Source organism: Carcharhinus amblyrhynchos, chromosome 3 (assembly GCF_965287045.1).
Source record: "Carcharhinus amblyrhynchos chromosome 3, sCarAmb.v2.hapA, whole genome shotgun sequence".
Classification (NCBI taxonomy): domain Eukaryota; kingdom Metazoa; phylum Chordata; class Chondrichthyes; order Carcharhiniformes; family Carcharhinidae; genus Carcharhinus; species Carcharhinus amblyrhynchos.
Genome location: NC_137326.1, coordinates 83,939,039 through 83,963,326, shown reverse-complemented (window position 1 = coordinate 83,963,326; position 24,288 = coordinate 83,939,039). Strand labels below are relative to the sequence as shown.

The 24,288-nt window shown below is 37.4% G+C and overlaps 1 protein-coding gene across 3 annotated transcripts in view; it reads left to right on the top strand.

The window, feature by feature from the left end:
• The window catches only part of stag1a (STAG1 cohesin complex component a), a 227,645-nt gene that overhangs the window by 144,713 nt on the left and 58,644 nt on the right, over positions 1 to 24,288 (top strand). For all 3 annotated transcript variants that reach the window (XM_080185452.1, XM_080185454.1, XM_080185455.1), the window contains exons 2-8: positions 4,060 to 4,244; positions 9,300 to 9,405; positions 14,828 to 14,986; positions 15,866 to 15,962; positions 17,139 to 17,215; positions 18,968 to 19,172; positions 21,713 to 21,864. In XM_080185452.1, coding sequence (XP_080041578.1) covers positions 4,216 to 4,244; positions 9,300 to 9,405; positions 14,828 to 14,986; positions 15,866 to 15,962; positions 17,139 to 17,215; positions 18,968 to 19,172; positions 21,713 to 21,864 — 825 coding nt within the window. In that variant the 5' untranslated portion in view covers positions 4,060 to 4,215. The remainder of the gene's footprint in view (positions 1 to 4,059; positions 4,245 to 9,299; positions 9,406 to 14,827; positions 14,987 to 15,865; positions 15,963 to 17,138; positions 17,216 to 18,967; positions 19,173 to 21,712; positions 21,865 to 24,288) is intronic.

Sequence of the window (24,288 nt, the reverse complement as noted above, 5' to 3'; positions counted from 1 at the left end):
CTAAAGGACAACAGGGAACCAGTTTTTTTAATGACAATCCAGTAGTTGCATGGTCATCATAATTGACATTAGCTTTTTTTAAAATTTTAGATTTGTCTAATTAACGGAATTTATATTCCCCAATTACCACAATGGAGTTTGAATATATCTCCAGATTGTTAGTCCAGGATGTGGATTACTTAGTCCAATGGCATAACCATTATATGACTGTCCCCTTGTTTGTCTCCATTTTGTCTGCATTTTATAAGTGTACAAATTGTGAATTTGTCTCGTCTAGTTCGGAATTTAATTTTGGAGTCAACTCAGAAGGAAGTAAACTAATTCTGACATTTTAGTGACTTTTCTACAGACAATGGATCTGTTGGCTTCTGTAACAACACTGGCAAAAATCCTCCAAGTCCTATTATGTTAATAGGGGGTGATCTTTCTTTACCATTTATGAAGGCATCTCTGTATTTTTATTTCACATGTTATGCTGTAGAATTCCATTGCTTATGTATAGTAGTATGATCTAAAGAAATCAAAGCTATTTAAAATTACATGGCTGGCTATATTTCTCTCTTTCTGCTGACCTTTGCATTTCTCCTGAATTGGTTAGTTTCTTGTAGAGTTAGTTAGCCTCTTTCCATTCTTTACCTGTGAACCTAGACAGTAATGAAAAATTGGTAGTCAGGGAGTGGGGCAGGTGAAGCAAAATAGATGATAAGGGATAGATTAGAACTCGAGAGCGATCTTACTTGAGCCCCTATCTATCCCTGACCTTATATTTTTGCCCCATTTCCTCTCATCAACAGGAGAAAAACCATTCCGATGAAGAGTCATATGGACTCGAAACAGTTACTCTGTTTCTCGCTATAGATGCTGCTGATCTGTTAAATTTTTCCAGCAATTTCTATTTTTATTTCAAACTTCCTGTATCTGCAGTATTTTGCTTTGATGAAAAACCAGTAGGCTATACAGTTGTGGGAGTATCAGAGCTAAAATAATCTGTTCACATCCACTGTTTTCAACACTGGGTGCCTCTGCATTCTTAATTGCTATAACAGGAATAAGACATGTTGTTTTGTTAATTAGGATGTTAGGACACTTCAGTCACTGAAAACATAAAGGAAGTGGGTTATCCCCTCACCTAGTTACTGTATAGTTGAGCAAATGTTTTTTTGAATAGTGTCTATTGTCTGTTTTTCAAGGATCACAGTAAGTGTGAACGTTTGATTTCAAAATATGATTCATTCTCAAACTCAATTATTGAAGGTAGATATGCCTGTTGTGGATTCATTGTATTGTCTACACCCAATAACATTGCTTAAGTACATATTACTTTCAAAATGTTGATTATTTATATTCTAAAATGTTGTCTTTCAGTGCAATCTCTTCAGATACTGCATGTTTTTCATTAAATCAAATTACTGTTAATAACAAGAACCTCTTATGTACTCACACATATACCAAATATTATTGTGCCATTAATGTGCATAAACATCCCACAGAATTCCCTAGGATGCTGAGACAAAGGAAAGGATATTAAGAAGGGTGACTAAAAATAAAATTTATTCCCAGTGTTATAGTTTTTCTTCACACATCTTCAAGAATTCAAAGCCATTTTGTTTCTGTTAAAAATACATAGGAAAATGTCCATTTATTTAGCTTATAACAAGAATTCAATACTCTCAACTTTTTTTTCGTTCTCTGAGCTTACAGGTAATAGGGTGGGGGATGGGCATTGCTGTTTTATCACTTGCAGTGCAGCAAGATTGGCTGCATTTCACAGCTGTGTTGTCAGGCTTGTCAGATAGGAAACAATCAACTGAGGATTTCTGTTGTCCAGGGAGCGTGCAAGAACACCAAAACATTTGAAATCAAAAGATAATACTCGAGTAAGCACAGCAGTACTTAATGGCATCTGTTGAATTTCCAAGACAAATTAAAGAAAATACAGCAGGAAAGCACGTCTAAAGCTGTTAAATGCTGATTTTGTAAAGTTCTAAATTAAGAATTTTTCTTTGTTGATTTGCAATGCCTATTGTAATTCTGACTTGAATGTTGATGACCCGTGAGTGAGATTGTTCGTATTATCTCACAGAACCCTCTGCTGGTAACATGCTGCACACTGTATCTGTGAAACAATATACATACCACTTGAAGTTACAGAAATTAGAGGCTGCAGGCTGCAGCTTCATAATGTTTAAGAGTTCACCACAGCTGTTACATCGAAGCTAACCTTATACCAGCTTATCTGCAATGCAGCCATCTAGTGGCAGGCTAATGAGTTATTTAATTTGTGTTTCGTAAAATAGAACCATGTAGAATCAAGTTTATGCTAAAGCACCTTTAAAATCAAATGTGTTTCTTCAAAGAATATTAAAATGATAGTGACTCTGTTTACCACAGTTCATAAATTGGCCAGTAATGAAACTAACCTAGCAGTAGATTTATTTTTGTATTCTTGCTCATTACTGTTTCCTAACGAGTCAAAAGTTTAATAGGATTTTTTTTGTTGTCATTCTGGTAGTGTATTAGATACAAGAACCATAACTAATCAGAGTATGAGTATCCTTTTTAGAATAGTTGAAACATTGCACTATAGTTTCAAAAAAGTAGCTGAGGGGTTAACATTTTGATCATTTTAAGCTTGTGGATAATACTGCCCCTGGTGGCGATATAATAGTGTAAGCTAAATCAGGGTGAGGGAAGACCACATCAAAAGAACAGCTTGCAACTTCTTCCTAATTCAAATAGCGAAGCTCCTTGTTCTTATTAAATGATGTTTTAAGCCTTATATCTGTGGTTATAAGAGCTGTACAAAAACAGTTTTATGAAAATACTTTCCATTTAATGTATTTCAATCAACAATCTGATTTATTTTAAATGGCTTAGGAAAAGCTATATTGTATAAACATTGTGCAAGTGATTTTGACTCCTTGTCTTTTTATAATAGTTTTAAAACATGATGCTTCATCAAAATAAAATGTATTACTGTTGATGTAAACGTGTAAAATTTAGATAAATGTTGGTGTGCAATACAGAAGTATTCCTGTGGGTGTCTCTTTTCCCTAGTGATTTCATGAAACTAAGCAACAGCAGATTCCAAACATAAGAGTGGACAAAGCATAAAAGAAACTTACTTTATTTTCAGTTATACCTATTTCTAATGTATTTCACTAAAAAAAAGCATATACATAAATTTAAAAATTAATAAAGATTATTGAAGAAGGCTTCAATAAGGATTTGAAGTTGAGGGAAGCCTGTGGTCCATTTCCTTTGTGGCATCTTATTTTGGAAAACTGAATTTATCCCTTAATCAGAAACAGAAAATGCTGGAAAATCTAGACAGGCCTGACAGCATCTGTGGATAACAAATAGAGCCAACATTTCAAGTCTGGATAAACTGTCGTCACCTAAGACGAAGGATCACCCAGACTTGAAATGTTGGCTCTATTCTCTCTCCACAGATGCTGTCAGACCTGCTGAGATTTTCCGGCATTTTCTGGTTTCATTTCAGATTCCAGCATCTGTAGTATTTTTCTTTTATTCTTGATCAGATTCAACTTTTAAGAGTGTTATGTATATTTGTGTGACTAGATATTGGATTTTGCAAACAGTGTGAAACAAATTTCACTCTGAGAAATTACAAGTAGACAAAAATGTGAAGATTTTTCAAACCTTTAAAGATATCTATTCCATCTCATTTTGTTTAATCTTGCCAATTGATATGAGGAGGGGTGTTGTGTTTTCAGTATTTTAATGAACTCTGAAGCAAAGCTGAATATTAATTATTCCAAGCACTTCCCTTGTAGTCTCTGATGGTCAGAAATGGAACTTGATCTGCACTGAGTGCAGTTATAGACCATGTAGAATTTGGATAGACTTGGGCAAGTAGCAGTAGTCTGCTTTTGCAAAGGTTCCAAAATGTGATAATGTAACTAGATATAAATAACTTTCAGAATGTCATTTGTGGTGAATGTATTATTTTTTAAAAATGCCTTGCAGTGTCTCTTTGTTCTTTTTAAAAACTATCCACTTATGCTTTTCTAACGTGGAAATCACTTTAAATTTTAGAAATTGCCCAAATATGTCTTTCATAAAGACAACTCGAGACAAGGGAGAAGAAAACACCTTTCACACAACCAAGTTAGTTGAAAGATTACCGAAAAGCAAAAGGAGGAAATTGCAGAATTCCCGCCAAGATTTGTTGGCAGCAACGGTGCTGAAGAGATGATCACTCCAGAGATATCAGTGTTACAGTAAGTGAATTTTAAGACGATCAGAATATTGTAACAGATGTTTCCAGAATATCAGGACACAAATACATGGGAGAATCTGCGGTGGCATTCTTGAAAATAAAAGAAGTGACATTTTGTTCTGGTAAATTAGAATATCTTTTAACTTTAAAAATAGATTTATGCATTCCTTTTTACACTTTGCATCCAAAATGCATTGAAAACAATTTTGTTACATGAGCAGTAATGTAAAAGGTACAAAAAAAATCAGTTTATCAAAGCCAGTTTATAAAAGCAAATGATTTATTCTAATTGCAAAAGTGTTGTAACCACTTGTGTAATTTTCCAATGTGTGCAATTGTCTTGATCAGCATTCTTTTTTTATGAATGCTCTGTAATGACCGTTACAGAGAATCAGTTTCCATTCGTTAAATAAGTTTTATTGAAAAATATGTTTTTCTACTTTGAATATGTTTGTTCACATCATAAGTGGTCACCACTTCATCACACCAACATTTTGGATTGGATTTCAACTTCAGAGGTTATATCATGTCTAATGACATTTGATGTGGAGATGCCGACGTTGGACTGGGGTAAACACAGTAAGAAGTCTCACAACACCAGGTTAAAGTCCAACAGGTTTATTTGGTAGCACAAGCCTTTAGCTTTCAGAGCGCTGCTCCATCATCAGGTAAGTGGGAGTTCTGTTCATAAATAGGGCATATAAAAACACAAACTCAATTTACAAAATAATGGTTAGAATGCAAGTTTTTACAGGTAATCAAGTCTTAAAGGTACAGACAATATGAGTGGAGAGAGGGTTAAGCACAGGTTAAAGAGATGTATATTGTCTCCAGACAGGACAGTTAGTGAGATTTTGCAAGCCCAAGCAAGTCGTGATGGTTACAGATAACGTGACACGAACTCAAGATTCTGGTTGAGGCCATCCTCATGTGCGCAGAACTTGGCTATCAGTCTCCGCTCAGCGACTCTGTGTTGCCGTGTGTCATGAAGGCCGTCTTGGAGAACGCTTACGCGAAGATCAGAGGTCGAATGCCCATGACCGCTGAAGTGTTCCCCAACAGGAAGAGAATAGTCTTGTCTGATGATTGTTGAGCAGTGTTCATTCATTCATTGTTGTTGCATCTGCATGTTCTCCCAATGTACCATGCCTTGGGACATCCTTTCCTGCAGCGCATCAAGTAGACAATGTTGGCCGAGTTGTAAGTGTATGTACCTTGTACCTGGTGGATGGTGTTCTCACGTGAGAAGATGGCATCTGTGTCAATGATCCGGCACGTCTTGTGTGGTGTTGTGGTCACTGTTCTCCTGAAGACTGGACAGTTTGCTGCAAACAATGGTCTGTTTGAGGTTGTGTGGTTGTTTGAAGGCAAGAAGTCGGGGTGTGGGGACAACCTTGGCGAGATGTTAGTCTTCACCAATGTTGAAGCTTCCGGAGAAGATGTCATAGCTTCTCCGCTCTGGGGAAGTACTGGACAACAAAGGGCAGTTTGTCCGCCATTCTTATATGCCCTGTTTGTGACCAGAACTCCCACTTACCTATTGGACTTCTTACTGTAATGACACTTGAGGCAGACAAAACACATGCTAGTCTGTTTCCACAGCTTGTTTTTCCTGGAACAGGCTGCTAGTCTGTTATCAGTGGCTATAGCTTGAGGGGTGCCATTCCACATCAAGGCGATGATCAACCTGTTTGCCCACATTGTGAACATAATGTGTGTAGCCATGAAGTCCTGGAGTAGGACTCTAAACCCGGAGTTTCTCACTTAGAGGTAGGATACTGCTTTCCCCTGTACTACAAATACTCCCCCTTTCTGGATTACATCAGCTCAATTTAAGGATGTACCTGTAAGTTACATGTGAGGTGCAAGTTTAAGGTTAAGATTCAGACTGATTTGAACAAGATTGTCTCTCCCCTGTCAGGTCAGACCATGATATTGGATACAAGATATTTGACCTTCCACAGCTACTGAAAGTTGATTGTGAAGCAAAACCACTTTGCAGTTGATGCAATAGTTGCAGTGAAGGTTCCCTCGAACACACACAGCTGAAATTGAAGCATCTTGTATTCCTGATGTTAATTGAGCATTGTCACACTCCTGTACACAAAACTTCTCTATCTGGATAATTTTCTTAATTTTCATTAACTTTTGTTCTCGCAGAAAGCATTAGAAAAATTAAGAAAAGATAATTTGAAGTGCTCTATATATTAACTACTCAGATCCAAGTAACCATCTTTCTTTTATGACAATGCAGTCATTGCATTGTAATCACATCTTCAGTAAGCAGTCATTGGAGTAAACGTTTTTGGTAATATCAGCCAGAGGAATCCCCTGAAGTTCAGACTCTTCCTAGTTTTGGCATTATTTATTTTGTATTAAGTCTTGCCTCTGCTAAATTCAAAAGGTATGACATTTTAAACAATAAGGTTTGGAAGCAAATTGATCATACTGATTTCAATGCAAAAACAAAATGGATTTGTGAGGATCCCCAACATTCACATGAATCAAGTAACTTCTGTTCTTCTCACTGTATCACTTTTCATATAATTGTTTTTATTGGCCTTCATAGAAGAACCCTTTTTTCATTTTATCACTTGGCAGTACAGAACTTGAGCATTGCTGGAAAAGAGAAAAAATGCTGCCAGAATGTTCTGTTTTGTACTCATCAGGACAGATGCAGGAATGCCAAATTTTGAAAAGCACGCCAATTTACTATGCATAAGGAATGGGGTGTAGATGGGTTGACAGATTTGCTCTGATTGGTCAAGGGAGCTCTTGCTGCACCCCTGCCCCCCTAGCTTTTATTATTCGAAAAAGATAAATGCCTGGATATATTCTTTTTGTCTGGAGAGGATAAGTCCCTGCCTGTGAATAAATGTAGCTTTTAGCGGACGTAAGTGAGCTACATTGTGAACATGACTGATGATCTTAAATTGTTAGTGCAGTTCTTGGCACAATTGGGATTGTTGGTCGTGATTTTTTTCATAGTATCAATGTTAAAACGTATTGAAGAATAAGGCATTAACATCTGTAGCATTTAACCTTTTTCCTTCTGGTTCTTTGTAACTTCGATGTTTATAGTTACTGTAAAATAATGCGAAGTACTCAGTTTGCTCTTTATCTGTATCTTGCAATGTTTCACACTTTCAAACAGTGTCCTTATTTTGTATAACAACTCAATAAAAAGACCTAATATAGAATATGCATTTTGTAAGTCCATGGTCTTTAAATGTGCCTGCTTTAGGTAGATGTGTTTACATTGAATTCCAGGTAACTTGGACAGTGAGTTCTCACTTAGATTTGTAGTTGTGTTCCTTAAAGTAGTGACTTTAAGTGAATCATAGATTCCCATAAGAATCAATTATAAAGCCAGGGTTGTGTTCCTCTGGACATTAGAAAAATCAATGTGCAAGTTGAGATACTACGCTGTGCACATGCAATACTGTTTACTCCTAGCAGAAATAACTTGTAAGATAAAATAAATCACTAATTATAAAATAAATGCTAAATAAATTCAAATTAAATAATACTCACCGATCTCTGTTTTTCCTTTGGCAGTTCTTGGGTTTGAGAATGACTTGCTTCCATTCCAGTTTGATTCTGAAATGGCTAATCAACGTACTGTACAATTTGTGAACTCTGACTTATGTGGTACAGGTGGTGCTTGGAAGAGTCAGTTAGATGAGTTGTTCAGAAATTTTTCCACTCTCTCCACTGCCTTAACTTTGCATCTGCATGTTTCTAACAAAATCTGTGTTTGGTGCCAACTTTCTCTTATTTTGGTTGGCCACCAGATATAGATGTTTCAAGAACACCTCTGAAGCATTTCAGTTTTGAGTGAATAGTGCCTTAATGCTGGATATGTTGCTTTGGGAGAAGCAAATGGCTCTGTCGTTAGCTTTAAAATGGCCTCTCTGCCTCACTTGCTGCAGAGTTGAACAAAGGGCAGCCTTTGGCTCCAAAATTATCAGAAGATTCCAGAGTCATACACTGCAAGGTAAATACTGCATCATGTTTTTCACTCAAACAAGCCTGGAGACAGGGAAAACAATTTTACTTGCATACAGTTGCAATTATCTCTCTTTCAAACTTTAAAATGGCACCTCTGCCTCTCCCAATGTAAAGGTCCGCAATAGACACACCTGGGCTCAAAATAAAAATTAGTTTGCAGAGTTAAGAAATTGGCCTTTTCTGCACACAAACAAATAACCCAGATTTCACCACCTTCCTTGTAAAGAAAAATCTTGTTGGTGGAGATATTATTCTTCAATTTGAGGTTTTGAAAAAAAAAAGCATTCCTTTGCAATGGAGCACCTCTCTTGCTTGATTCAGAATGGCACCAGTTGGGTTGTGGGACAACATGACAATTAAGTAAAAAACTTAAAAGCAAAACTAAAGAATTGAATTGGAAATATGGGCCTTTAAAAATTGTGTGACTTTAAATTTGAATGGGAAATTTAAATTGAAGACATAGTGTCTTGAAGAATATACTTTTTTTAGTTTATTCATTCATTGGACATGGGCGTCACTGGTTGGCCAGCATTTATTGCCCATCCCTAGTTGCTCCTGAGAAGGTGGTGGTGAGCTGCCTTCTTGCAACTGAGTGGCTTGCTAGGCCATTTCAGAGGGCAATGAAGAGTCAATCACATTGTTGTAGCTCTAGAGTCATTATGCAGGCCAAATCAGGACAGCAGATTTCCTTCCCTAAAGGACATTAATGAACCAGATGAGTTTTTCTGGACAATCATCAGTGGTTTCATGGTCAACAGTAGATTCTTAATTCCAAATGTTTTTATTGAATTCTAATTCCACTATCGGCCATGGCAGGATGCGAACCCGGGTCCCTAGAATGTTAGCTGAGTTTCTAGATTAATAGCGTGTCGATAATACCACTGGACTATCACCTCCCCTTTTTCCAGATTTCTGATAACTCAGATTTTTGCTTCATCTATTGTATGGTGGTGGTGGTGTTGATTGGAAGAATTGAAAGATAAAGACTAACACATACAGCAATTCTTTGTATTTCCTTCAATTCAAAATTATATTTTACTTTCAGGGAGTCAACTAATGAAACAACCATTCATTCCGATGTTACTGGTGAATTTGATGATCCAGAGGCAAAAGGGCGTAAGCGCAGAGCCCGTGGCCCTGGCAGGCCCCCGGTATGAACTTTTTGATATTTTGTTATTAAAAATCATGTATTGGTGTATTTTGCAATAATAAACTTATAGTGGAGGTATCCAGAGCCAAGGAAGGAAAAAAATCTATCAATTATAACACCGCAACAAAGTAGTTCATATGAAGGCAAAACATTCCAAAATATTATTATTTGCAAATATGGAAAAAAGACGTTTTAATTTGAAATATGTTTGCCAGAATTCATCCATTATCTTTATTATTTGTGATTTTAAGAGTTTTGTGAGGAGCATGATTGCAAGCATTACCCTTGTTCTCTTGTTGAAGCATTAATATAGATTATAAATTGCTGAGGCTCCAGCACTGATGTTTGAAGAATCTTGCTTGTTACAGCATGCCAACATGAAAATGCCAGTTTACCCTGAGTCTGTTGACCAATCCTCCCTCCTATGTATTAATGTGCAAATACCTGCAACTCGAGGAGTCCTAATCTTGTGTATGAACTTTTTGAGTGGCATTTCATTGAATTTCTTTTAGAAATCTAAATATACAACATCTATTCTTCCCCTTTATATTCCCTACTTGTTACATCCTCAAAAAAATGAATAAACTGTTAAACATCTAAGACCATGCTAATTCTATGTGATTGTATTGTCAGTTTCAAAATGCAAAGTTAAAACTCTCTTGATAATAGATTCCAGCATTGTCCCGACAACAGATATATAGGCGATTGATCCTGTTTTCGCTTTCCCTTCTTTCTTCAATAAAGGTGTTACATTTGATAACTTTCATTTTGCTGTTGTAGAATCTAGGGGAGTTAGGAAAATCATAACTAGTGCACCCACTATTTCTGTAGTTACTATCTGTTCCTGAACAGTAAGCCCTGGAATTTGTTGGTTTGTAGCCTCTTTAAGTTTCCCTGCTGATATTTATGACCTCAAGCCCCTCATTTTTTTTATTCACTTCTTGGTTACCCTCCCATTTCTGGTATGTGACTTTTATCTGCTACTATGAAGACAGGCACAAATGTTTGTCTAATTTCTCTGCCATTTCCTCATTCCCCATTCTAAGGGACCAATGTTTACTTTGGCTACTCTCCCTTTTATATATTCGTAAAAAGTCTTGCAACTTTTTTTTATATTGCTGGCTAGTTTCCTCTTCCCAGTCCTCTTCACGTGCTGTCAGATGGCTTTCTGGTTCTTGGTGCTTCATATATAAGAGGCATTGGCATAAAATCTCAGTTGAAGACATTAATCTGTAAGAACCAACCTTTAGAAGATAAGTCCAATACTATTTGAGGAAGTCTTGCAATTTCATGTCTATAGTGTCAAACTATCCTGTGATCAAACTTCCAAGAATGCCTTTAACCAGATTATTCTATCAACATGTCATGTATTGATGATCTGAAAGCCCCCTTTCCACCCCAGCACATCAAATTTTAATGGCTGCAACACAAGGGCCCTAAGATCAGAGCAGAAAAATGATCCAAAGTTGGAAATGTGTGTGTCAGCCATGGCTCAGTTGTTAGCATTCCCACTTCTGAGTCAGAAGGTTCCAATTTCAAATCCACTCCAGGACAGGAGCACCAATCTCAAAGCTGACATTCCAGTGCATTAATGAGACACTTTTGCACTGTGTTATCTTTCAGATGAAAAGTTAAACTGAGACCCTGTCTGCCCTTTCAGGTGGTCATAAAAGGCCCCATGGTACAACATCAAGGAAGAGCAGGGGAGTTATGTCCAGGGGACAATTTGTATCCCTCAGTCATCACAAAAACCGAATATCTGGTCATTATCGTATGGTTATTTGTAGAAACTTGCTGTGTGCAAATTGGCTGCTGCATTTCCTCCAATATAAAAATAACATTTCAAAAGTGCTTTATTGGTTACAGAGAAGTCTGATGGATATGAAAGGCATGGCACAAATCAAAATTATCTTATGAATCCCAACAAACAGCATGAAATTAAATCACACCCAACTGGCAGGCTTGTACAATTAGGGATGATCTTGGGTGAGCTCAAGAAAAGGGATAGTACAGCCAATCCTGGAATAAAGAACAAAGAAAACTATAGCATAGGAACAGGCTCTTTGGCCCTCCAAGCCTGCACCAACCATGCTGACATTAGAACTGAAACCCTCTACCCTCCCAGAGACCATTTGCCTCCATTTCCGTCTTATTCATATATTTGTCCAGACGCCCTTTAAAAAGTCGCTATTGTATCTGCTTCCAGTAGCTTCCCTGGCAGTGAGTTCCAGGCACCCACAACCTTATGTGTAAAAAAAAACTTGCCTCGAACATCTCCATTAAACCTTGCCCCTTGCACCTTAAATCTATGCCCCCTACTAATTGACTCTTCCGCTCTGGGAAAAAGCTTCTGACTATCCACTCTGTCCATGCCCCTCATCATCTTGTTGACTTCTGTCAGGTTGCCCCTCAACCTCCTTTGTTCCAGTGAGAACAAATCAAGTTTCTCCAACCTCTCCTCATAGCTAATGCTCTCCATACCAGGCAACATCCTTATAAATCTTTTCTATACCCTCTCCAAAGCCTCCACGCTCTTCTGATAGTGTGGTGACCAGAACTGAACACTATATTCCAAGTGCAGCCTAACTAAGGTTCTACAAAGTTGCAACTTGACTTGCCAGTTTTTAAACTCAGTGCCCTAGCTGATGAAGGCAAGCATGCCACATGCCTTCATTCTGTTTGCTGTATATGCAGTGTTAATACCTGCAGATCAGGTGTCTTTTAAGTGACTGTAATTTACAGGTTTCACTATTTTGATAACAGACTTAGTGTTCTGTCTGATCTGTTTTGTGCTTTTCAAAACCTCACGTGCCAGTCATCACGAAGTCGTCAACTCTAGCTTGTCAAATTCCACTATTTCACACACTCCCGTTATTTTACCTTTTAAGTGTTGCTAGTTCTTAATAGTACCCTGCTTCCCAATGCCTTAAACTCAAAAACTTCATTCTTATTTGTAGTTCCTTTTATGGCTTAGACCCTCATTACTTTTGCAACCTTTCTAGCCTGCTTTAGATTGGGTGCCATATATTTATTATATGCATCTCTGTTTTCCTCATATTCCTCACCTGCATTTATTGCCTTGGAGAATATAATGAGCCTTATTATCTCATGGATCAGAGTGTCACTATCTTTTTGACCATGTTTTCTTGTGTAGGAGATTTCTCTCTCATTTTAATGGTTAGATGTGTGGGTAGGCCTGGGGATTGGAGGAAAGATAGGCAGATATCAAGATATGGTAATGATTCTACTTGACATTTCAGCTGGGAAGATTGAACAAAGGGCAGCTTAGGACAAAACTAAGTAGGGAACTTTGGCAGGGTTAAAAAGTAGGTGATGAAAATGTCTGCAGAAGGTGGAGTGCTGAAGATTTGTCAGCATACTTATTGTCCTGGATGTGATGCACATGCTGTTGGATTCCCATTGAACTAGGGTCAATGTATTGCCTGCCAATGGGGGAAGTTATTGATATTGCATTTGAGATGGGGCATAGAGTGTTTGGAACGTAGAAGGGGGACGTTTATGGATATCTTTCAGGTCGATGAACCAGGAAAAATACAAAAATTTAAAAAATACAATTGATTTTGGCAGCTGAAATGGGGGAGGGTGGAAAAGAATGAAAGGGAAGATCTGTGATAGGCCAGAAAATGGGAAACAAATGGCAAAAGAGGTGGTTGTGTGGTGCTGATGAAACAAAACAACTTGTTGAACTCCGTTGAGTGCGAAAGATTATAAAGTGCCCAGTCATGGATCAGTTGATAGCATTATGGGCTTAAGTCTCACTCCAGGACATGAGTACAAAAAGTCAAGAAATGTTAAACTGCGGCCAATTGAGCTACAACTGACACAGTGATTGTAGTTATGGTGTAGCGGTGCCGGCGTTGGACTTGGGTAAACACAGTAAGAAGTCTCACAACACCAGTTTAAAGTCCAACAGGTTTATTTGTAGCAAACGCCACGAGCTTTCGGAACTGACTGTTCCTTTGTCAAGTGGGTCCCACCAGACCAAGGAACAGCCAATTCCGAAAGCTAGTGGCGTTTGCTACAAATAAACCTGTTGGACTTTAACCTGGTGTTGTGAGACTTCTTACAGTGGTGGTAGACAGTGGCATCTGATTCTGCACTTTGATCGAAGCAAAGAAGCACAGGACAATACATAAGGAATTACAAGATTTAAAGAAATACGTAAATTACTTTCCCGGTTGCCAAGCATCTCATTCCTTTGAAGGTCATTTATTAGTTAAAAAACACAGGCTTGTTGGCCCCAGTTGAAGGAAGGTTAGTTTGTGTGTGCTCTGACTAAAATTTAACAGGCTGCCTTTTATTTCATGAACATAAGAAAATAAGAACATAAGAAATAGGAGCAGGAGTAGGCCATCTAGCCCTTCGAGCCTGCCCCGCCATTCAATAAGATCATGGCTGATCTGTCATGGCTCAGTTCCACATTCCCGCCCTCTCCCCATAACCCTTAATCCCCTCTCTTATCAAAAACCCATCAACCCGCTTCTTAAAAATATTTAGCGAGGCAGCCTCCACCACTTCAACGAGCAGAGAATTCCAGAGATTCACCACCCATTGAGTGAAGAAATTCTTCCTCAATTCCATTCTAAACCGCCCCCCCTTAATCTTGAGGCTGTACCCCCTAGTCCTACTGTCCTTTCTGAGCGGGAGGAGTCTCTCCACCTCTATCCTATCCATCCCATTCATCATCTTATACGTCTCAATGAGATCTCCCTTCATTCTTCTAAACTCTAACAAGTACAAGCCCAGTTTATTCAGCCTCTCCTCATAGCTCAACCCCAAAACTGCACACAGTACTCCAGCTGCGGCCTCACCAATGCCCTATACAGCCGCAGTAAGACCTCCCTACTTTTATATTCAATCCCCCTCACTATGAAGGCCAGCATCCCATTCGCCTTCCTGACCACCTGCTGCACCTGCAAGCTGGGTTTTTGCGACTCATGCACAAGGACCCCGAGGTCCCTCTGCACCGTCGCCTGCTGCAGTTTTTCGCCACGTAATCCCAACCGCTAACTCTGTTTCTTGTTCCACAGGTACGATCTGTTGAGTATTTCTGGCATTTTCCGTTTCTATTTCAGATTTTCAGCATTTTACTCTGTATTATGTATTGAATAAGTGATCAGTTCAATTTTCTTTTTACTATTCTAATTTACTATTCATGGTTAGATTAATTGTTGCATAGCAGTGATAAGTTTGCTTTACCATTCACTTTAGTTGTAACAATTATTTTTGTTCCTAAGTTATTTCTTCCAACTCATTACAAAAGTAGTCAATCAGTTTCCTTTGAATATATTGGTTTTTCTAAAAATTTCAAGGACTGACTAAATAAATATTTAGAAGTGAAAATGCACACATTTTGAATGTGCTATTTTTAATTTAACAATGCCTCTTTGTTCTTTTCCAAGACTGCTAAGAAGGCAAGACGTATTCCAGGAGAGAAAAGCCGTGCAGGAACTGGTGGCAGAGGTAGCCAGGGAAAGGCTAATGGTCACCATCAGCAAAATGGAGAAATTGAACCAGTTACACTGTTTGAGGTGGTGAAAATGGGAAAGAGTGCCATGCAGGTATCTTACAAACCTTTCCTTTCAATCTCCTCATGGAAAGAACAAGCAAATTATTTCTGATAATTACTAATTAATTTATAAGCATGATAAGGGATTAATTGAAAGTTGAATCCATTTCTCTGCATATTTGAATGGGCGTGAGACAGATTTTATATCTTTAGTTGGAATCTATCTAATCATTGACTTCTAAGTTTTGTGGTTCAACCAGAAGTGTCTGATACAGTATAATATGAATTGTGCTTGTTTTTTAGAAAAGCTGTTTTTCAACAGCTGCTATTCTTATCCTTCAGTTCATTTTTTTAATGAAGCAAATTATACTGTTCTACCATTCTACTTTGGAAGAATCTTTTGCAGAAGCAACAAGTATTACTAGCTAAGGGACTCCATCTCCATATTTATGCTGTGTGAAATCAGCAATTTTGGACATTACATTGGCAGCATTCGTAAAGGTGCAGTCATGCCTAGCTACTCTGGTAGCAGAATCTTCCCTATATGTTGAAGCAACCTATTTTAAGTTAAATGGAGCTTTAAGAATTTAAAAATGGGTAAGATTTTCTACTGCTCTAAGGATTCGGACAACTGTTCATTCCTGCGAGTTCCTACTCTTGTCAGTCAAAGAAAAATATGAACAGCGATGCGGGAATATCCAAGAATGAATTATTATCTTGTGCTTTGAGAGCAGATTTTACAAACCTGCTTCATTTAGTGATCTTAAAATAAAGCAAAAATGATGGTTTGCAAAAGTTTATATTTTGAATGAGGATTACTGCAATCTGTCCCAACTGTTATTTTCATGAGTCGAATAGTAACGTATCAGAAATTGAAGTTCTGTAAAAACTTTCTGTTCATAATTAATTAATAGTACATTTCCCTCAACAGTCTGTGGTTGATGACTGGATAGAATCATACAAGCAGGACAGGGACATTGCACTTTTGGACCTAATCAACTTTTTCATTCAATGTTCAGGATGTAAAGGTAAATCTAAAGATTTTTGAAGTGTTCGCTGAAGAATTATACAGTATCTATATCATAATAAATGCAATGCATTTGGATGGTTTCTTCCAAAGAAGGACCATTTTGCACCTTAAAGTAGAGTTGTATTTTTGTATAAGCTTTTTTTAAAACAAAAGTATAAATCACAAAGGTAATCTTATAGTAATTACCTTATCACTGGCTTTCTTTGGATACTCATAAAGCTATAATTGTACAAATGGCTTATTGTTGAACAGCAAAATACAGTTACATAGTGGTTTTCATTAACAATGCTTGCTCAAACTGACTCACTAGCTCCCTCTATGTAATGTAAACAAAAGAGCTTTACAAAATTCAGTGGCCTTCATAAAAAAAGAAGCAAATTGAAAAATTGTTGACACATAATTGGAATCATTTAAATATTTTTCCAGTCATTTATTATTTTGAACGACTGCTTGAAATTTACTTTACTTTTGGATGTTAATCAAATTTAATAAAGCGTAGTACCCTCATTTTTGGGCCATATATATCAATTTTCTATGCATAAATTTTAAGTGCATTTTAAATTAATATTCACCATATTTTAAGCAGCAAAATTTGTTTCTAAACTTAACTGCCAAATAAGATAAGAGGTTAGAGTTTATTGTGCAATATTAAATACATTGTTAAAAGTATTTATTATTCTGCAAATTAACATGCAACTCTGTGCAGGTTGCACATTGATAATTTTTTAAAAAAAATGAAGGTTCTTTGGTGCAGTTGACCACTGGCTGAAAGCATGTCAAAGTGCAAATTTTGTGCCAGTTCAGCCAATGGATTTCAAAGCAAAGAAAATGTATGATGTTGGAAACATGATTGTATTTGGAGGTGCTCCATATAGCGCAGGAGCACAAATTTGTTTTGTATACTTTTCTGTAGTGCTTTTGCTCAATTATTTTGTTCTTTGTTATATTAGCTATTTAAACGTCTGGTGTTGTGGCATATATCACTTTTAATAGAGCAATTAGACCTGCTTTGGTGTGCCAGAGTTAAAATCCAATTTTTTAGTTTTGCCTTATTTGTGTAGTACACTTAAAGTAACTTGAGTAAAATTTTACATTGATGTTTTGTGTGACTCATCACTACTGTGGTCAGTGATTTACCTGTAACACTGATCTCTTTTTTATATTTCATTTACAGGCACCGTTAGAATTGAGATGTTTCGAAATATGCAGAATACAGAAATAATTAGGAAAATGACTGAAGAGTTTGATGAGGTGAGTTCTCAGGAATCCAGTAAATGATGCACCATGCTGATTGTGCAAAATTGGAAATGTCCCAGTTTTGATCCCTGGTCTGTTGTCATATGTCACAATTGTTAAATGTCCTTTTGCAGTGAAGTCTCCTACTTTGACTGTGGAAGTTCACAGCAGTGAGGGATTACAAGTTCAAAACTTATATAATTTTGATCTTGCTGTGAGTTCAAAGGTATCGGGGAATCCTGAGTTGTGTATTCTTTTCCAAAGAATTTAAACTGTAGTTAAGGGAAAGTCAGGGAATTATTTTAAGGCCAGACTACATTAAGTGAGGTTGCTTAGCCCTTACTTTAAGTTACAATGTTAAAGAAAGGTCCCAGATAGCCATCATCATGATTTCAATGATTCCAAATTAAACCAACAGGTTTGTTTAGAAGGTATGATGCTGATGGGAAAGATCAATGGTAAACGAAATTGAGGTAAATAAAGAATGATCTTTTTAAAGAGCTGCGCAAACTAGATGAATATAGCATGAATGAAGATGATTCACACCTCTCGAGCAAGAGAAACAGGGAGGTTCATGGTTCCCAACACCCCTTTTGGCCATGGTACCTGAAGAGAGAGAGAACATTTGCAATGTTTCTCTTGAGACTCATTACCCCTAAATTAATGCACTTATCAATTTATATGTTATGGTCAACCATAAAAGAAAAACATGTACGATGCTTTTCAGTTGATACCATGTTTTGAAATAGCAGTGAACTTGAATATATTCATTTTATTTTTGACAACATGGCCAACCAAGGATTTTTCATGTCCCTAGCATTTTAATCTTAAAGGTAGAAAAAATTTCATCCTGACTAAATCAGCCAATTAGAAGACATTTACGAAGAATATTGTAAACATTGTAAATGTCATGCTGATATGTATTACAGGTAGACCTAGACTTTGCGATTGTCAACTTATGACAAAGGACACATACAATGTTTATAAATTGACACTGTTTTGAATTTACAATGTTGTTTCCAACTTTGTCTCCTTGCCAGCCCAATGGAATGTGAGTTTGGTTGAGTTAAATTGTCCAGAGTAGATTCTGACCTCAGTTAAAAATTTGATATGTTTTACTGTTCTAAATCTTAGATCATTGCTTCCTTCAGGTGCCACATATAGCATTTCTACTAGAGTTCCCAGCAATTTCAGCAGAAACATCCTTGGAACGTATGGACCTATGACCGATTAAAAGTAGCTTATTTTCAATACGCCTCAGGCAGGACTTGAGGAACAGAGTCAAATAATCCAATATTCAGCAGTACAAATTGGGTCACTAACCCTTTTGAAAATGGATAAGAATGCCTTTCCCCACTGATGGAAACTATCCCCCCCCCTCCCTTGCACTTCAACTGACAGCATTTTGATTTGTGACACTGACTCCTGGAACCAGTCATGTTGTAAGTCTGTGAACTACCTGTACCCAGCTGGTATTTTGATGCAGAAATGATCTATAAAGATTTTAAACAAGTTAGACTGTTAACTCAATCAATCTCAGATCTTGTAAACTTTCAGCAGTATGATGATTGAAATGATCATGTGTTGGATTTGATTTATACACATGTTTGTAATTGTTATTTTGCCAAAAATGTGGGATAAGCACAGCTTCTCAGGAAAAAAATTGCTGTGTTTACAGTAAATATAACTATTGCTTCACAGTAGTAAATTTGCAAACTATTTATTGACATTCAATTAGCTTATACTTTAGAGTATATTTCTTTACAGGACAGTGGAGATTACCCTCTAACAATGCCTGGTCCTCAGTGGAAGAAATTCCGATCAAATTTCTGTGAGTTTATTGGAGTACTCATTCGGCAGTGTCAATACAGTATTATTTATGATGAGTACATGATGGATACAGTGATTTCTCTGCTCACTGGTCTTTCGGATTCCCAAGTTCGAGCCTTCAGGCACACCAGCACATTGGCTGGTAAGTTGAGAGTTTGGTTCACTGAAACATACTTTTGTTTCAATGCTGAGGGACATTTACTGTCATGTTTTATTAAATACAAGATATAATTGTAGTTCTTTCTGTGCACACTAAATATTAATCTTACTACATTTAAATGGTTACATGAGTTTGTTTTTGAGTTCTCATCTGACAAATGTAACACCCTTCTATATTTGAGTTAAATCATGGTTTCAGTGAACCTTCCTGCAGGGCTGGAGATTAAAACAAATTTCCACCTTCCATTTATAAAATACCTTTAGCGCAGAAAAAAAAAATCACAAGCATAATTGGACACAATTGACTACTGAGACATAGCAGATATGTTGTGGCATTTTGAGTACTGATGGATCAGGCCAATAGCATTTTAACCTGTATAAATTGGGATATGTTTTATAATAGGGAACAGTAGCTACATTAGTAGCAGTTTTTTGTGCCGCATTATAGAAAGGTCATTAAGGTATCGGATAAGGCACCACATAGGTTCAAATGGAAAATTAAGTTCAAAACAGATAAATGTGACATAGTATATTTTTGTGGGAAGGAGGAGGAGGCCACTTGATAACTTGGAAGATTCTAAGTAGGGTAGAAGAGCAATGGAATCTGAGTACCAACACGCTAATCAATAAAAGTTGCACCACAGGTTAAACAAAGCCATAAAAAAGCAAATCAAGGCCAAGTTTTTACCTGAACTGAATGTGAAATCCTATCATGTTGTGATCACTCTTCCCTTGAAAATCCTTTACAATGAAATAGTAACTGATTCTTTACACTTCACCACATCTGAAAATAGCCTGTTTCCTGATTGGTTCCACATTCTAATTAACTGTCCCAAATAGAAATGAGTTTGTCGTCAAGGTTATCTTTTCAATTAGGTCTGATAGCGGCTATCAGATCATAACCATTTATTTCCATTTGTGCTATCAATTCATCTATCTTGTTAGTAGTGCTATGTGCATTCAGATAAAGAGCCTTGAACTTGTGTTTTTTTTGTAACCATTTTTCCCTACTTTTACACTTTTTACACTCATATATTTGTCATCTTTGTCCCTTTCTGGCATAATCTGGTTAACAGTGCCCATATCACAACCCTGCACTATTGCTTTGTCCTTTTTTTTTCAGTATTTGAACTCTGCTCCCCATTGTTGGGTTTAAAGCTCCATCTTTTATGCTGGTTATTTGAGTCACCAGGACACTGGACCCAGCAAGGTTCAGGTGAAACACATTGGGACAGCTTCCTGTTTTCATAATGCTGGTCAGTTTCCCATAATTCAAAACCATTTCTCCCACGAGAGCCTTTTCAGCTCTGCAATCAACTCTGTGATCACTCATAGCTCAGGAAATAATACAAAGATTATGACCTATATGGTTCAATTTTTGAATTTTATTCTTAATTCTCCCTCAACAGAACCGCTTTCTTAAATACCAGTGGCATTGGTAGAACTTGAGGACCACAACAACAAAATCTTTCCCTATCCACTCCCAAGTTCTTTTCTAACCCCTTAACCTTGATCTTAACCCTGTCATTGGACAAGCAACACAACTTTCAGAACTTATCAGCTGCGGAAGACGGTATCTATCTCCCTAACTATTTTGTCCCATACCTTTGCTTTTACTCCTCATCTTGAATCGCTCCCTGTGCCAGGAAGATATGGCCAGTTTGCTCATCTTCCCAGTTGTCTCTGCTCTTGTCCACATAGGCTGTGAAAACATCATAGCTTTTAGATGAATGCAAATGCTGAGCTCCATCAACGCTACCACCTCATTTGTAGTCACAACCATCCTGTCGATGACCACAGAACAAATCTGAAGTATGTAACTGCTTCCTTGAAAGAAGTGTCCATGTAACTTCATCTGCATTATCTGAAGTTTGGAATCCAACTGTGAGCTGAAGTTTGTTGAGCTACAGACATTACTGAGATGTGGTTGTTGTGGATCCACATGTTACAACTGCAACAGAATGCCTTCCCTACCAAATCTATTGTATTTTGTTTAACTTAGGTTTTCAAATTTTGAAATATCACTCACTTGTCTGCAGTTTTTAGTTTAGCTAATAACCTTGTTTAATTTATGAAATGTAGTTACATGCTTTAGTCTTCAACTCTGCTCACAGTCCTAACTTAATCCTGCTTGTTTTGTTAATTTTTATTTATAAAGCAACACCTCTTACCCCCACCTGATTGAATTCCCATATTTGTCAAATTACCTTGCACTCTGATGAAACCTAAACTTGAATAAACTTGTTCTGTAATAATTTACTTCGTTTTATCTTTCCCGATTGAAATTTTTAATATCTTGTCTCTTAGTTAACTAATAACTTAATTTAAGGAGGACAAATAAAGAGAAATACTCACCAACCAGCCACTTAACTTCTTGCTTCAGAGGTGCTGTTTAAATTATTTTATTAAATTTTGCCTTACACAAGACGTTTCTTAATATGCTGCAACAAGAGACAAATATGATTAGGCTTGATCGTTTGCGCATTATGTTTACAGTTAATGTTTTTGCTTGTTTCCTCACAGCTATGAAGCTGATGACTGCATTGGTGAATGTGGCCTTAAACTTAAGTATACATCAGGATAACACACAAAGACAGTATGAGGCTGAGAGGAACAAAATGATAGGCAAACGAGCTAATGACAGATTGGAGTTGCTTTTACAAAAGAGAAAGGAGGTAAGGCTGCTGGTGTTCTTTATTCAATTTGCAAATGTTTCAATTTGGGTATACATAGCAACAAATTCAAAAATTCCTGAAAACTGTCTATATGTACATATGGCGGAAAGAGGAAATGTAGAATTTTTTTGAACAAAATATGTTGTAAACTTTAATTAACATGGGATTAATCCATAGCCAAGCAAACGGTACTTATGCTAATATGTAATTGCTAAGATTTCTGCATTTACTTTGTAGTGTTAAATACGGCTGATATATGATGAAAATCTACAGACAGAAATTTGTACTAATCTTAAGGTTATTGATCCGTAATCAAATATTCATCTAATGTTAAAAATATATTTTATTTATTAAATCAGATAATACCAGTTGAAAAATTTTAGAAGCTGTTGGCTTCATTTTGGTGTTGTTGGCTACATTTGGTAGTATTTTATTTCCAAACAACTTCTAGTTTTGCCGTATTTAAAATGGGCTGAATGATTCAAGTTTTCTTATTGCACATAAAATAAATCTTGACCAATAATAAGTGAAAGTAGAGTAAACGCTGAATGTCATAAGAAAACATGATGGTCCACGGTCCATCACCACTAAAGAAAAAACACAAGTTTTGAACATCTGAACTGAATGCTAATAGATGAGGAAATATATCAATGAGGTGGAAAAGTAGATAGTTCAAAAAGAAAGAGAATCAAGAAATACTCCAACCTAAAGAAAGCAAATGGTTTGATTGACCTATACAGTGATTAATAGAAAATTGTTGAATGGCATAAAAGATGATCAGTGAGGTGGTGGAAATGTAACCAAAGCAAGAAAATGTAGAAGTGGAAGAAAGATCCGCAAATACAAGAGATGTGCAATAAAACAGAAACGCTGTGAAGGCACATTGTAAAATGTGAAGAAGCTAGTTCTGGCTAAAAGGAGTTGGATAACAACTTTCCTGAGCATCATTTCTTCCTTGTGAACCTGACCTCTCTGTGATATGTCACATTAATCCCTCATCCTGTTCTCACTTCAACATCACTGCAACATATGTCACCCTTTGGCTGTAAGTTGCACTGGACAGCATATTGGTGAGCACCCCCCAGACATTTCCATCCCACGAGGATCATGGCATCAATCAGAGTGTAATGCTGATTTGATTCCAGTATTGACATTTTGCAGCTCAGCACTCCAGCTGACATGGTTTCTTAATTATGAAAAGCTGAACACATGCTGAGCAGCAGGAAGGGCCACCCTTATTTAAATGAAGCATCAGCTACTGTCAGGTTAGTTGCTGGTTTGACATCTTTCACCCATTGCTCTGATTATGCAAGTTTTTTCTGTGTGCTTTAGAGTCCTTGAAAGTTGCCGAATACTAGAAGAAGTTGTGTGCAGGTGCTGAAGGACTTTGTCCTGACTACAAGGCTCCTGCACAAATAAATTGCCCCCCAAAATGGGCATTTCTCTGGGAATAGTGTATTTTGGGGAGAATGGGCAGAACAGGGCAAACTGCTAGAACAACAGAGTAGATGGAAGCAAAAGGCCCTTGGTAGGAAACCGTATTTGTCCAGGCTGAAGAGGTAGCAGTACCTAAACCTACGGAAGAAACAATGTGAGACATCTAGATGATACTGAAGATGTCATTGCTGAAATCTGCCACCTGCTGCAACCTCAGCTGTAATCTCAGAACAAGGGCATAGCAGCACTGTCAGTGGCTGGCAAAGTGATTGATTGTGGCCATAATTTTTTACGCATCTAGATCATTCCAGGCTTGAGCTGGAGATATGTGCAACATGGTAGTTTTGCATCCATCACTGGGCGACAAGGCACCACATTGGTTAGCACTGCTGCCTCACAGTGCCATAGACCTGGGTTCGATTCCGGCCTCGGATCACTGTCTGGGCAGAGTTTGCATTTTCTTCCAATGTCTGCGAGGGTTTCCTCCGGGTGCTCCTGTTTCCTCCTACAGTCCAAAGATGTGCAGGTTAGGTGGATTGGCTTTGTTAAATTGACCCTAGTGTCGGGGGGATTGGCAGGGTAGATGTATGAGATTGCGGGAATAGGACCTGGGTGGGATTGTGGTCAGTACAGACTTGATGGCTGAATGGCCGCCTTCTGCACTCTAGGCTTCTATGATTTGCGTAAGTGGGGTTGTTAAGGCTCGACAAATTTCTTACAGGACTTGATAGGCTGGATGTGGATGTTTTTCCCAGCTGGTGAGTCTAAAACCAGGGGACATAATCTCAGAATAAGAGGTTAGCCATTTAAGACTGAGGTGAGGAAGAATTTCTTGACTCAGGATGGTGAATCTTTGGAATTCTCTATCCCAAAGGGCTAAGGAAGCTCAATCGAAGAGCACGATCAAAACAGAAATCAGTAGATTTCTGGAGACTAATGAGATCAAGGGATCTGGAGATAACACTCCTTTTCTGTACTGAGATAGAT